Raw genomic sequence first — 14002 nt, forward strand, 5'->3', positions numbered from 1 at the left:
GATCCACGTGCCTCTGGGGTTCTGCAGGCTTGGATCTGGGTTCTGTTTGCTAAGCGGAATTTTCCAGCCCCCAGCTGGGAAGCTGGCAGAGCTAGCTTGCTGCTAATTTCATTTTCCTAACTTACCAGCTTGGCAAGGCTTGGCCTCTCCAGCTTCAGTCTCTTGGAACCTCATTCCCACCTTTCTTAGCCAAAGAAAGCAAGCAAGCTGTGACTCACCAGAAATGTTCATTGCTAGTTTCTAGCCATAAAAAAAGAAAATATGTACATCTGCGGAAGTTCTGCCCTTATGTCCTAGCTCAGCAGCTTCTGCCTGCCGAGGAGAGGCTTGGGTGCAGGATGAAAAAGCGTAAGAGTCACTCAGAGTGGGCCGGAGAGAGGGAAGGCTGCCTCACTTCATTTTGGTGTCTTCTAAGAAGGGGGCTGTAGCAAGCAATGGTGGCAGAGGAAGGTAGGTATCAGGCCCAGGGACCCTTTGGAAGAAGGACAGGTGACCCCAGGAAAAGGAGAGTGGAAGCAGAGATTCCTGAGCATCCCCATCCTGGTCTGTCACCTGTGCTCTGGGTATTGTTTTCTGCAGTCCCAGGGTAATGCGGATGGTACATGGGATGAGGAACCCAGGGCCCATCCTCCTGCAGGCTCCCAGCCACACTGTGCAGCCTGCTTATCCTACCCATTCATTCCTCTGCTTCGTCCACACTGATCTTTCCTTAGTCCCTTAACTACATGTGCTAAATCCCCTGCCCCTTAAGGGAGGCCATGCTTCTAGTACTTTCCCTTAACCCCCTCTAATTCTTCTTAGAAGCCCATCTTATTTACTCCTTCCTCATAGACCCTTTAGTGGAACCTTGAAGTCAGGCCTCACGATCTTTGCTCTGGGCTCTGGTGGCATGGTATTTACTCTAGCACTTTCTGTCAGTGTAATTCTGCACACACCTGTGATATCTCTAATGGTGGGACAATGGTCTTTATCCTGCCACTTGTATTATTTTAATAAAATGCAGATTGGCCAGTAGCCAGGCAGGAAGTAGAGCCGGGACGACCAGGCAGGATATAGAGACAGGGCAATGAGAGCAGGAGAATTCTGGGAAGAGGAAAGCTCAGTCTGCAGACATCACCCAGACACAGAGGAAGCAAGATGAGAATGCCTCGCTGAAAAAGGTGCCAAGCCATGTGGCTAACATAGACAAGAATAATGGGCCAATTTAAGATGTAAGAATTAGTTAATAAGAAGCCTGGGCTAATAGGCCAACCAATTTATAATTAATGTAGACTTCTGTGTGTTTATTTGGGACTGAATGGGTGAGATACCGGGTGGGACAGAAACCTCTGTGAACATGATTCTGTGTCCCCCAGCACACTCTCTACTGTATGGAGGACAGGAGTCACACATGTGCTCAAGGTCATCTTGGAGCCTGGCCTACAGGATGCACATCATAAAGGCAGTGCACAGATGAGCCACTGAGGAATGCCCAGGGAGCTCTTTCCTGGTGTTTAGTGGCATGATTTGAATAGCTAGGCAACCTGCATAGGTGACCTGTGTATTGTCACTTTGCTAGAAGGTAGATGGTCCGGGTGTCTTTCTACTTCACCTTTGTGGCTCTTATTGATAGCCCAGTGAGGTAGTGAGGGACTGCCACCATTGTGGCTAAGGTCACAGATGCCAGCCTTCTATAGAAGGGCTAGTTCTAACTCTGATCTGGCTGTGAAGAGCCTACTTGGCATATTAGTTGCTTTTGGTTCTGTGGTAAATGCCATGACCAAAAGCGAACATGGAAGAAAAAGTTTATTTTGTTAGCTTATGGTTCCAAAAGGGAGGCCATAATGACTGAGGAGGCATGGCGGCAGATAGCCATGGCGGAAAGCTGAGCAATCACATCTTCAACCACAAACACAAAGCAAAGAATGAGAACTGGAAGGGGGTGAGACTATAAACTCCCAAAACTGTCCCCAGTGATACCTCCTCTAGCAAGGCTGCACCTCCCCAGACAGAACCTAACCAGGGACTGGGTGTTCAGACAGAGGAGCTGATGGAGGACGGTTTACATTCAAACTGTCATGCCCAGCTTTTTGTGTGTGTGAGCTGGGACCACACATATGAGTGGAAACAGGGCAGGGAGGAGATGGGAAGGTAGAACTAGCTTTTTCCCATGCTGGGTGGAGCTTGAAGTGGGCATGCTGCCTAGAAGGCAGGTATGGCTCACTGTTCTTGCCTATCAGGTCCTTGTTCCCAGCCACGGGAGTCAGGAGAGCTGCCTCTCTCTGATTGCCGCCTTGTAGACTCTCAGGGGGAGGGGCTGTCTCCCTCCCAGTCATATCTCTAACCTTTGCTTCATTCCCCAAAGGCTACTTCTATGTCTCCAGGTGTCCAGCTAGAAAATGGGTGTCATCCTGGAGTCTCCCTGCTCAGCCCCCACCCTTCTCAGTTGGCCCCCAAGTTCAGTCAATACCCAGGCGCTGAATCCTTCAGCTTCTCTCTTGGCCCCTGGATGATGCCCCCTGTCCTCCCAGGGTCCCACTGTAAGGACTGAGAAGACACTTCGGCCCCTTTACTCCTTTGCTCTAGATGAGTTGTTCTCAATCTGCTGGTCATGAGTCCAACAACCTTTTCACAGGGGCCACCTAAAGCCATCAGAAAACACAGATGTCTACATTACGATTATAACAGTAGGAAAATTTCAGATATGAAGTAGCAGTGAAAATATTTTTATGGGTGGGGTCACCACAGCATGAGGACTGTATTAAAGGGTCAGAGCCTTAGGAAGGGTGAGAACCACTGCTCTAGAGCCTTCTATTGCTCCCTGATGACTTCAGGATAAAGATCCAATTCTTTAATGGTCCTTAAAGGCCCTTTGCTATTGGTATCTTCCATATTCCCAGCCACATCTGTCCCCTGGGATCTCACCCCAAGCATCACGCGGGGCCGGAAGCTGCTCGTCAGCTCACCAGCATGCTCTCTTCTCCTTTTGGCTGGCCCTTTGGTAATAGTTCTCCACCCAGAAGGTTCTGCTCTAGGAATGTCCACTCCAGCTTTTGATCCTCAGTCTAGAAAGTACTATCTGAAAGAAGACAGCAGTGACCACCTTACTTCTGGGTCTGGTATGGAGGCTCAGTAACCTCCTTCCCGTGGATATGTTAATGAGGCTACAGCATTGTGTCCTGTCTCTCACGCATCTTTAAGTAGAAGGCTCAGGCGGAGGCTCACCAGAGAAGTTGAGCTTCTATACACACAGCACCTGCACGAACTAGTGTATGTGAACATTTGTGAATGCATACAGCCCCACATGTGAACACATGCAAATGCATGCACCCACAGAGAGACGATGAACTAGTGTATGTGAACATGTGTGAATGCATACAGCCCCACATGTGAACACATGCAAATGCATGCACCCACAGAGAGACGATGAACTAGTGTATGTGAACATGTGTGAATGCATATAGCCCCACATGTGAACACATGCAAATGCATGCACCCACAGAGAGACGATGAACTAGTGTATGTGTACATGTGTGAATGCATGCAGCCCCACATGTGAACACATGCAAATGCATGCACCCACAGAGAGACGATGAATGGAAGCCTGAAGGAGCCCCAGGATCTCTTCAATACATTAGCTGCTGCTATTATCTTCCTTCTCCTTCCCCTCTGCCCCCTTCTTCTTTCTCCTTCTCTTCTTGCTCCTCCCCATCCTCACTCCCACACTCTTCCTCAACCCAGTCTTGGGCTGTGCCACCTCCTGGCCCACAGGTTCTGTCCCTTTTGTCTCTCTGCTACCGTTTTGCTCTGGCCAGGCAACCCAATTAAAGGTCATCATTAAAGTCAATCTAGCACTTCCGAGTCCTTTCAAAATCACTTGCCTTTTTGCTTTCCTCCGAAACCTCCATAATTTTTACACATTTAATTCCCCAGATGCTGTTCAATTCTTGCATCCCAGATTGAGCTAAGCCCCTGCAGCGATTTCAGTAACAGCTCAATTATGCTTCTCTCCTTTAATCCTCTCATTCCCATCGCCTCCCAGGAAGTAGCAGGAAGTGGGATGGATCGTGTTCTCTGCCCAAACCTGCTTCTTTCCCCGCAGCTCTCCTCCTAGCCTGTCGTTGGCTTCCTCCCAGTAGCCTGAAAGCCAACTTTCAGAATCACCATTCTCTCCTTCTGCTCACACTCGTCTTTCCTGCTGCTCTCCAAGATGAGATGTACTCTGATGTGGAGGGTTTGTCTAGACTTCAGTGATCCCAATGCTACCACCCAGCCTTCACCAGCTCCCTTTGCCTGAAATAAGATTCTTTCATGAGTGGTACTCCTGTCTCTAACTCATATTTGTGTCCACACTTACCCACCTGCTCGGTATTCTGTCCATATATCATCTTTATTTTCTATTCATGTGTCCACTCAGCCATATAACTATCAATGCATCTGTATATCTATCTATCTATCTATCTATCTATCTATCTATCTATCTATCTATCTATCTATCTATCTATCTATCCATCTATCTATTGTCTATCTATCAATCAATCATCTATCTATCTATCGTCTATCTATCTATCTATCTATCTATCTATCTATCTATCTATCTATCTATCTATCATCTATCTATCTATCGTCTATCTATCTATCTATCTATCTATCTATCTATCTATCTATCTATCTATCTATCTATCCATCCATTGTTCATCCATCCATCCATCTGTGCCATCCAGCTGCCTACCTACATATCTTCCTCACTCAGTCATCTGTCCATCCATCTGTTCGTTGTATCTACCCACCCTACTCTCCCTCCAATTGCCCCTCAGTGATTTTTCCAAAACACACACTAGTTATACTTATATAACCTCTGTGACTTCCTACTTCCAAGAAAAAAATTTCTGAATTCTGACTACAGAGTAAACTCTTTTGAAGAATGTTTTTAAAGTACCAATAGCAAGTTCCACTCTAGCACTGTGTCCTGGTATTTTGATAAGTCCCCGAGGTTATTCCACTATGTAACGTGGGCTCAAAACTCCATAGCCTAGATGGCAGAGTCCCAACCACTTTGATTTGACACTCATGCCTGCTGCAGTCAAGTCTCTATGCTGTTTCCCAGCCCCTCATTTCCAACCATCTTCCAGTAGTAGCCTCAGAATTCAGGGCTTCCCGAGATAATTTATTATTCAGTCTCTCTCTCTCTCTCTCTCTCTCTCTCTCTCTCTCTCTCTCACACACACACACACACACACACACACACCACACACGCATCACACACTCACACGCACACACCACACACACACACACCACACACGCACACACCACACACACACACACACACACACACACACACACACACACACACACACACAGACTTCTCATTGGAGCCCCATATCCATTCTTCAAAACCCCAGTACAAATGAAATCTTTTCTCAAGGGTCCCTTTAGCGTAGCATCTGCTCTGTGGTTGCCACCTTACTGGGCCCTGAGCACAACAGAAACAGTACCTGCTCCCTAAGAGTTCCCAGGAAGGTGAGAGATGGGGCCTAGAAATTAAAGGCAAAATCCATCAGGCAGCCTTCTTTAACAACAAGGAATTTCATGAGATAGTCAATTTCTGAAGAGAAAGTTTTTTGGTTTTGTTTTCTATTGTTTTGGGCTAACAGTCTTATTGGGCTTCCAGGTCTCCCGCGGATGTGTGTAGGGCATAGCATATCATGGTGTGGTGTGAATTCATGGTATCCCAGAGCTGATAGCCTCACAGCAGGAAGTGGAGAAGGGGCCTGAGGTCTCATGAGGCTGTGCTTTCAGTGAACTAATGGCCTCCCACCTCTTAAAAAGATTTCCTCATTTCCTAACAGCACCACCCTGGGAACCACTGGGAGACGCTCAGGTCCAAATTTTAGCGTAGTTCTCAAAGTCACACATGCATCCAAATCCCCAAGAGGGCTTGTAAAGCCAGGGTGCCTGGCCAAACTCCAGGGTTTCTGATTAGTGGTCCTGACAGTTTGTACCTCCAACAAGCTCCTATCAATGCCAGTGTTGCTGGCCAGAGAGGACACTTGAGAACCACTGTCAGCCCACGGTCAAGGGATGACTCTGAAGAAGAATGGCACTTGAGCTATACAGGAAGTGGAGGAGGCAGCCAGGGAAGGAGTTGCTAGCGTGGTCCAGGTAGCAAGGAGGGCGCGGTGTGCAGGTCCCAGAAGGAGGAGCCTGTCATGAAAACAGAAGGGACCAGAGTAAAAGTGCAAAGGGTGCACAGCTCCTGTAACTCCAGCAGACGGATGCTCTGGGTGCATCTACATTGTTGACCTACATGGTCTCCTCTTTAATTCTTTTTCTTTTGCTTTGATCTCAACCTCTTGACAGGGAACCCCTTCAAGGCAGAGTCTGTGTTACAGACACCTGTAGAAGAACACAGCCCACTCAGAACCGGCTGTGGAATCGGTGCACAGGGAACCTAGCTAGGCCTGAATTTTACCATTTCAGATCTTTACAGAATGTCAGCAAAGGGTGGCTCGTTAGTGTTGCATCCTCTTTATGTTTTCTTAGGCAGTTGCGTACTCACCCTGACAACGTGTGTTTCCAATTGTTCCCCAGTAAAGCCAGTGCTGCTGGTCTGACCATTCCCTCTATCCCAAACTCTCTTCTCCCAAATATTTGCTGCCTAGATTTTCCAGCCCATTTGGTGATAGAAGAAGAAAAAACTCCTTGAAGTTAAATGGCTCCTCTTCTCTTACCTTCTCAAATTCCAGGAGCTGGGGGATGGTGAGAGAGGAACATCCCAGAAGCCCACGGGGCTGTTTTCCACACCTCTGCTGTGCCCTGGTGAAGAGGGTGCAGTCACAGCCGGAGTCAGCACTTAACCTTCCTCACAACCTGACCCAGCGGCTGCTTTTCCTTACTTAGCCTGCTCCCCAAGGAGCCAGTCATTCAGAACAAGGGTGGAACAAGGCAGGGTTGGGGTTCTCTGGAGCTAGTGGTGGGCCTTGTTTACAATATTTCTTTCCACAATAGAAAGCACAGTGAGAGAAGAAGAAGAACCCCAGTTCAGGTATGCCCTGTGTCAAGATGGGGTCATCAATTGCATTGAGTTTAGGGTTTTATTTGCCTTTCTCCTTACAGAAGAGTATGTACCCCTTTTCCTGAGCCCCACTGAGGGATCTTTGGGAAAGTAGAGACAAGAGAGATTTTCGATTGTCTCATTAGCCTGGGAAGCAGTGATACACAGAGATCCTCAGACATCAGATCACATCGGAGTGCCTGGAGGGCTTCTTAAAGCCCAAATTGCCAGGCCCAAGCCCAGTGCCTCTGATTCTGCAAGGGCGGAGGATGCATTTCTGATAAGTTTTCAGGGCATCACAGCATGGCATCCTGTGTCATCACCAGCTAGACCCCAGCTAGAGTCAGTCTGATAGCCCACCAGTCACTATCGGACAAAGGCGTATTTATCCTGTAGGTGCCTGTATTTTCCTTTGCCCCTGCTCCCACATGCAGACTCTGAACCCCTCAGGCCTACCCTCCCCAGCTCTTTCAAGCATCGTCATTATCACACTGGTTTAGGAGGTCAGGAGCTCCCTAGGGAAGGACAAAGATGTTAAGAGCCCAGGGGACTCTGTGGGTTAGTGGAGGCAGGTTAGCAGAAAGGAAGTAGCTTCTTCTGTTTTCCACTGCATAGACCTAGCAACCGTGAAATATTTCAGAGCAATCTGTTTAGTATTTCTCAGCCCGTTGAGATAGATTCTTCCCAGAAGAGGGAGGGAACGTGATGAGTGCTACATTCAAGACGAGCATGGATGGCCCAGGCCAGAGACAGAGTCATCGACCCCAAGGGCTAGCTCTAGAGCTGCTCGCTCTACAACCATGAAATATCGCTTCTCTCCTCTGGCCTGTTTCCATAGTTGTAAGAAGTGTAATAAGATTGACTTTGAAGGTGACTGTGAGGGTCAAAAGTGAGTGACCACGTGAACTGACGTGAAGCCAACCTGAGCCATCTTGGTTCCCACAGGAAGGACCAATACCTCCTCTCGCCCGTGAACTGTTGGTATCTGGTACTGCATCAGACCCGGCGGGAGAGTCGAGATCATGCCACCCTCAATGACATCTTCATGAACAATGTCATCGTCCGCCTTTCCCAGATCAGTGAGGATGTCATCAGACTCTTCAAAAAGGTGAGCTGCCCTATCTGCCCCAGGTGTCTTTCCCAGACTGGCCATGACAATATTCTACCGTATTTTGGGGACAAGGGACCAGAAAGGCAGGCGTTGAATGATCCAGGGGGCTGAGGGGTTCACCATACTCTCCAGCCCAAATTTGACCTCTGTATGTACCTTTGAAAGACTGTGTGTACTCAGCCTCTTTAGCACCTACGGACACAAGAGTAAAAGCCTTTACGTAGCTAGGTATGTAGTGTATGTTTATCATAGGCAATCTGGAGGTGGAGGTGGGCATGGGCACAAAAATTTAAATCAACAGAAATTTTGCCTGTCAACCAGTTTTAAAATTCTAAGAATGTATACCTACATAAATTTCCCATTAGTGCCTCTAATTTGTGCACTTTCTAGAATGCATACACCTTTCCCCGAGTAAGATCATACTGTGTATTTGATGTGACTGCCTACTTATGTCATCTACCAAACTTAGGTGGTGCTCTCTGTCAGAACTTCCCCAAATTGAAAATAAACTTCTGTCTTGAATGCCTTCACAGCATTTTGTTATATAGACTTACCCCGACCTACGTGCCTGGTGTCTCTCTGTTGAACACTTCGGTAAACGCCGTTCTTTTACTGTTACCGAAAGCCCCACTGTGAGCTTCTCCCCACGTCCACTGTTACTCAGGATCAGTTTCCACAATGAGAATCATAGGCTCAAAAGTTGGTTTACTTTTCAGGCTTTGGTGGAATACTCCATTGTTAAAAGAAAGGTTTACCCAGGGAAATATCCAGGAGCCAAGCGTGAAGACAGCCATCGCTTTTTATGTCCCCTAAAGCCTTTGTCCTATGCGTCTTACCAATGGAGGCTCTATGTAACTGTAAAATGGGCGTGTCATTTAGCTTTCTCTTAGTCTGTTGAGTGAGGCTGAAGTTGACTGCTTTGGGGGGGCCTGTGTGAAGGTCAGGCATGCTGTCCTGTGGGAAAGGACCTTAGCAGGACACTAGATTCCTTAATATTTTAGAAAGAAAGTAATCCTGGTACTATCCCTTTAAAAACCATGTGTCCCATATATCTTTAGGCTTGCGACTCATACCTGTGCCCCAGTTTCCTCATTTGTGAAATTCTCACAGACCATCCCGCTAGCGTTAGACAGGATACGCCATTCTCGTGTGATCTGTGTATCTTTGGGTTCATGACTTACATTTTCTGTGCCTCAGTTTTCTCTCTTGTGAAATGGGTAAAAACACCTTGGAGGGGAGTGGGCAACACAGGCTAGCCTGGCCTTCCTTTGTGAGAGCTGGCTGTGACCCTAGGACAGCAGCGGTTGTCACTCAGTGTAGCTGAGGTACAGTTTAGTGATCCAGTGACCCAGGGTGGCTAGACACACAAGGAAGGGGACAGGCTGCTGGCTTAAAATAGAATCACCCTCCCAAGGTCTGTGCTTGGATGGTCCCCTTTGAGGGTGGCGTCCACAGAAGAGCTGCGGCTGCCGCCTCATGACCTCCCACCACACAGAATACTTCTGGTTTCTTCCTGAAGCCGTGTTTATGAAATGTGGTCTGAGTTTAATATTTGCATAAGCAAACATAATTAGAACAGTAAATACAGTGCCAGAAAAAAAAAATCCATCACCCCCCAGTGCTTCGCAGAGGCCAGCCAGCAAGCGTTAGCTGTCTGCTGCTTTGGAGTCCTGATCCTGGCTTGGCCCCCGCCCGCTGCCGCTGTCACAGCCTTGCCTGGGTGGGAATGACTCAGGGAGAAAGGGCCGGCAAGGCCTTTAGGAAACGAAGGCTGTCTTTTCCCGAGCTGAGCCCTGGGACAAGGGAGATAAATCTTCACAGTTCTCATTTAGCCCGACAGCAGCCTGACGTGTGATGGAGGTTAACAGGGTGGAAAATAATGAAAAATGTCCGCAGCTGAGCTCCTGGCTGCCTTGTTACCAGGCCCGTCCTGTAGAACAAAGGAACTGACCTGGCCCCTGTGGGCTGGGAGAGGGTTCGGGACAAGCCTGCCTGGCTGATTGAGCCCAGTGAGGTTCCTTTGTTTTGCCCGTTATTAGAGATAACTCAGAGCTAAGCCTGTGTTCCTTATATAGGGAGAATTCTTGTATCTGTATCAACCACTTCAGGACCAAGTCCTGGGCGAATGGGGGGCACACTCCATTTTACGTACATGGGAGAGAGTCTTGGGCAGCTTCAAGGAGAACCTAAGTGTGGCTTCAGCCCCTTACCATCAGTGAGGCAAGGCTTTTAGAGTTTGTCTCTGTACTGCCTCACTGACCACCCTGGCAAAGTCTCTTTAAGCCTCAGTTTTCTTATCTGGGAAGTGGGTCTGGTACAATGCTCACACTGGGGAGCACTTGAAAGAGCAGAGACAGGTGAAGTCCCACCAAAAGGTATGGCACTCCGAACATACTCAAGAAATGGAAGCTCACTAATGGTCCCTCGCATGGAGGCGTGTGGTCATTATGGTATCCTAGGGCTTGGTGGGGTGTTTCCTGACCACCCACCCGATCTTACTGTAACAGTCGAGCTGCAGGAGGCCAGGAATGGTTGCTGTGGGCTTGAAATAGTTGCCTTGCCGGCCATCTTCTCACTTGAATCTCACACTTTCAACATTCTCTACGCTCCCTTTCACGGAGTCTGGATTATAGTTGTTTGTTTGTTTTATTTTGATTTGGTTATTTTTAATTTTTTTTTATTTTATGTGCACTCTTAGTGTGTGTGTGTGTGTGTGTGTGAGCCAGGTGCATGCAGTGCCTGTGGATGACAGAAGAGGGCGCTGGATCCTCTGGAACAGGAGTTACAAGCAGTGTGAGCCATAACATGGGTGCTGGGAACTGAACCTGGGTCCTCTGCCAGAACAGAACGTGCTCTTAACCACTGAGCTACTTCCTAGCTCATGGGGACTCTATTCTAAGCAGAAATGACAGCATTGAAAATTCTAAAAACTTAGGTCACTTAATGTCATCCAGCTGCTCGGGCCACTGAGTCATCATGAGTTCATCATAAGTTCAAGGCCAACTCAGGCCACAGAGTGAATTCAAGACTAACCTGGGCAACTTAGAGGATCCTGTCTCAAAAAAACAAAGGAGTGTAACTGGCCTGTCAGAAATGAGGATCTTCCAAAGAGATACTTGTATCTCTCAGTCTGACTATCAGATCTTGATACAATGGACCCCAGAGAAATAAGGTTTTCTCCAGGAACTTCATGCTAGCAAAAGGAAAAGGTAGGAGTGTGCGCTTGTGTGTGTATATGTGTGTGTGTACATGTGTGTATATTTGTTTCCCTGTAAGATATTTCACACAGGTATAGCAACCTGTCAGAATACCTTTTCAGGATGAGACTGAGTCCAGGGAAAGATGGGTTGGTGGGCGGGACCACACCTTGACCGGGACGTGTCAAATGTGCAAGTCCTTTGCCCTCTATTTAAACTTCCATCTCACTTCAGGGCCCCAAAGACAGACGTGAGGGTTTTTATGTAGCTTTATCTGTCTTCTCAATGTAGCATTGAATACATCTCCTCCTGCTTTTTTTTTTTTTTTGGTGGGGGACTTTCCACTTTTAAATCGGCTCTCTTTATTGGTTTATTGAGAACAGGTTGCTGGACCTGACTTGGGCATAGCTTGTGATACCCTCACCCCTAGTTCAATGACAGATGGGCTCGGGATGTAGCTCAGAGACTGAACATTTGACTAGTGTGCATGAGTAGCCCAGCATTCAGTCCCCAGCACCAGGGAAAGGTAGTTCAGAAGCTCATGGAGGTGGGCTGACTTTAAGAGGAGGGGTCTGGCTCAAACAGAGCAAAGTGGAACAGAATGAGGTCTTAGAGGCCCTCTGGAATGGTTAGTACCTGTGTCCGTGGACAACGGAAATACAGTTCAACCCGCTTGAGGGGGAAAAGGCTTTTCCCTCCTTTACAAGGTGACCTTGACTTCAGGCATGGGCGTGCTTCTAGGGACGTAAGAATTGTTTCCAGGAAATCGCCTATTTCTGCTATGTGACTTTGGTGTCTGTTTCCCAGTTTTCAGGGGGACAGTTTTGATGAGGAGCCTTTTCTTAGTTAGTTTGTCCCACTTTTATGACCTGGGGGCTCCCAGCAGCTCCAGGCTTGAATCTCATGTTTTGAATCGAGCATCAGATTTTCTGAGCACTGATTGGCCCAGCACAGACATGCAATCACCCTTGCTGCTGCAGTCTGGTGAGGAAGGCCTAAGTGTGGGAGAGATGCCCACCTCTGGAGCAAGAGGTGCTCAACCCTGCCGATCCACAGGCTCCCCAAGAAAAGTTGGTGTGGTCCTTATGAGAAGAGATATTAGAAGTCCCCTGAGCCCTCTACTCCAGTTCTTTTTATCATATTTAACTAGGCGTCCCCTCAACGAAGGATATGCCTTACCTCTCAGGATTGCCCTCTATCTGGGAACAGCTATGATCAACATGCCTTCAATGCAGAAATGAAATTTTACGAGTTTTTTGCTCTTGGGTTCCTGAGGACCACAAATATTCAATAAGTGTAAAAACTCATGCGTGTCTTGGAGACAGACATGAAGGTGGTCCGCCCAGGTCTTTGCTGCCTGGAGATGAACATTCTCGTTCACTTGTATCTTCTCAAGCTGCTCCCCATAGGTCATGCTGAGTTTTCTCCGACCTCTAGTAGTCTATGGTGAGAAGCACTGGGGAGAAAGGATTGGCAAGCTTGGAGTTGTGAGGGCTCAAATGAAACCTCCAGTTATTTTTGCATTAACTTTTAAAATCTGGCCTGCACACCCCTGTACACTGCCCCCCTCCCATGTTAATCTCTTTAAAACTTCATCTCATTAGATTCTGGCCAAATTACTTCAGTGAAGTTTCTAGGATTTTCTCAAGAGGCAAGAACTCCTCATCTGTGGGGAAGGCCTGTGTCATAACACCCTCATGCCGTCCTTGTGTGTGTAGCCTTCTGTGTTCATTTGAACGAGATGTCTCCCATTGTTGTGGGATATTTACCAGAGAAGATTGCTCGGACATGGGTTTAAGCCAATAGAAAAGCTTTATTAGCGGGCCTGTGACTACACCGGGTGTTCAGGATCCTGGTGTAGCATTGAGTCTTTCTCAGGGTGAGGTTTGAAACACAAAAAACACATTCTGGGTTGACATCCTTCAGTTAACACAAACAGTTGGCCAGAAGTAGAACTACAGAAGCTCAAAAGCAAGGTTAGTACATTTAGAGAGTTTCCCAGAACTATGGACTTTGATGGGTTAGGCCTTTGTTTTAGCTTTGGCAGATGGAACTGTTTACAGCCTGAAAGGAACTTCCATCATGGAGTCAGTCATGCTAAGGTCTGGGCCCTGTTACACCATAAGCCTTGAGCACTGGTCCCTATTTGGTAGCTGTTTGGAAAGCATTTGGAAATGTGGCCTTGCTGGAAGAAGGGTGTGACTGGGGCCAGGCTTTGGGGTTTCAAAAGACTCTTTTTCACCACCTCCTGTTTGTGCCTGGAGATGTGAGCTCTCAGCCATTGCTGCCACCGTGCCCTCACTCTGCCCTCATAATCTCTAACCTGAGAACGAGTTGGCAGTGAGAGTGTTGAAGAGTAAAGGTGAGTGTGCCAAGTGAGAGAGGGTTGGGAGCTCCGGAGCGAGGCAAGAGCTCAGGAGACAGAACAGATTGTGACGGAGGTCAGAGGCACACCAGAACTGAGGGGACAGACAGCAGGCTAGGCTGAATTCAGCTCTTAAACATAACCTGCTTGGTCATTACGTTAAGACAGTTCTCACCCTTCCTAGTGCTGCGACCCTTTCATACAGTTCCTCATGTTGTGGTGACTCCCAACCATAGCATTTTCATAACTGTAATTTTGTTACTGTTATGAATTGTAATGTAAATATCTGTTTTCTG

General features: G+C 47.6%; 1 protein-coding gene across 6 annotated transcripts in view; it reads left to right on the forward strand.

Moving 5' to 3' along the window:
* The window catches only part of Srgap3 (SLIT-ROBO Rho GTPase activating protein 3), a 221796-nt gene that overhangs the window by 119070 nt on the left and 88724 nt on the right, over positions 1–14002 (forward strand). For all 6 annotated transcript variants that reach the window (XR_012911601.1, XR_012911600.1, XR_012911602.1 and 3 more), the window contains exon 3: positions 7979–8141. Coding sequence is in view for 3 of the 6 variants with exons in the window: in XM_075983261.1 (XP_075839376.1) it covers positions 7979–8141 (163 nt within the window). In the remaining 3 variants the exon portion in view is untranslated. The remainder of the gene's footprint in view (positions 1–7978; positions 8142–14002) is intronic.

Source organism: Microtus pennsylvanicus, chromosome 8 (assembly GCF_037038515.1).
Source record: "Microtus pennsylvanicus isolate mMicPen1 chromosome 8, mMicPen1.hap1, whole genome shotgun sequence".
Taxonomy (NCBI): Eukaryota; Metazoa; Chordata; class Mammalia; order Rodentia; family Cricetidae; genus Microtus; species Microtus pennsylvanicus.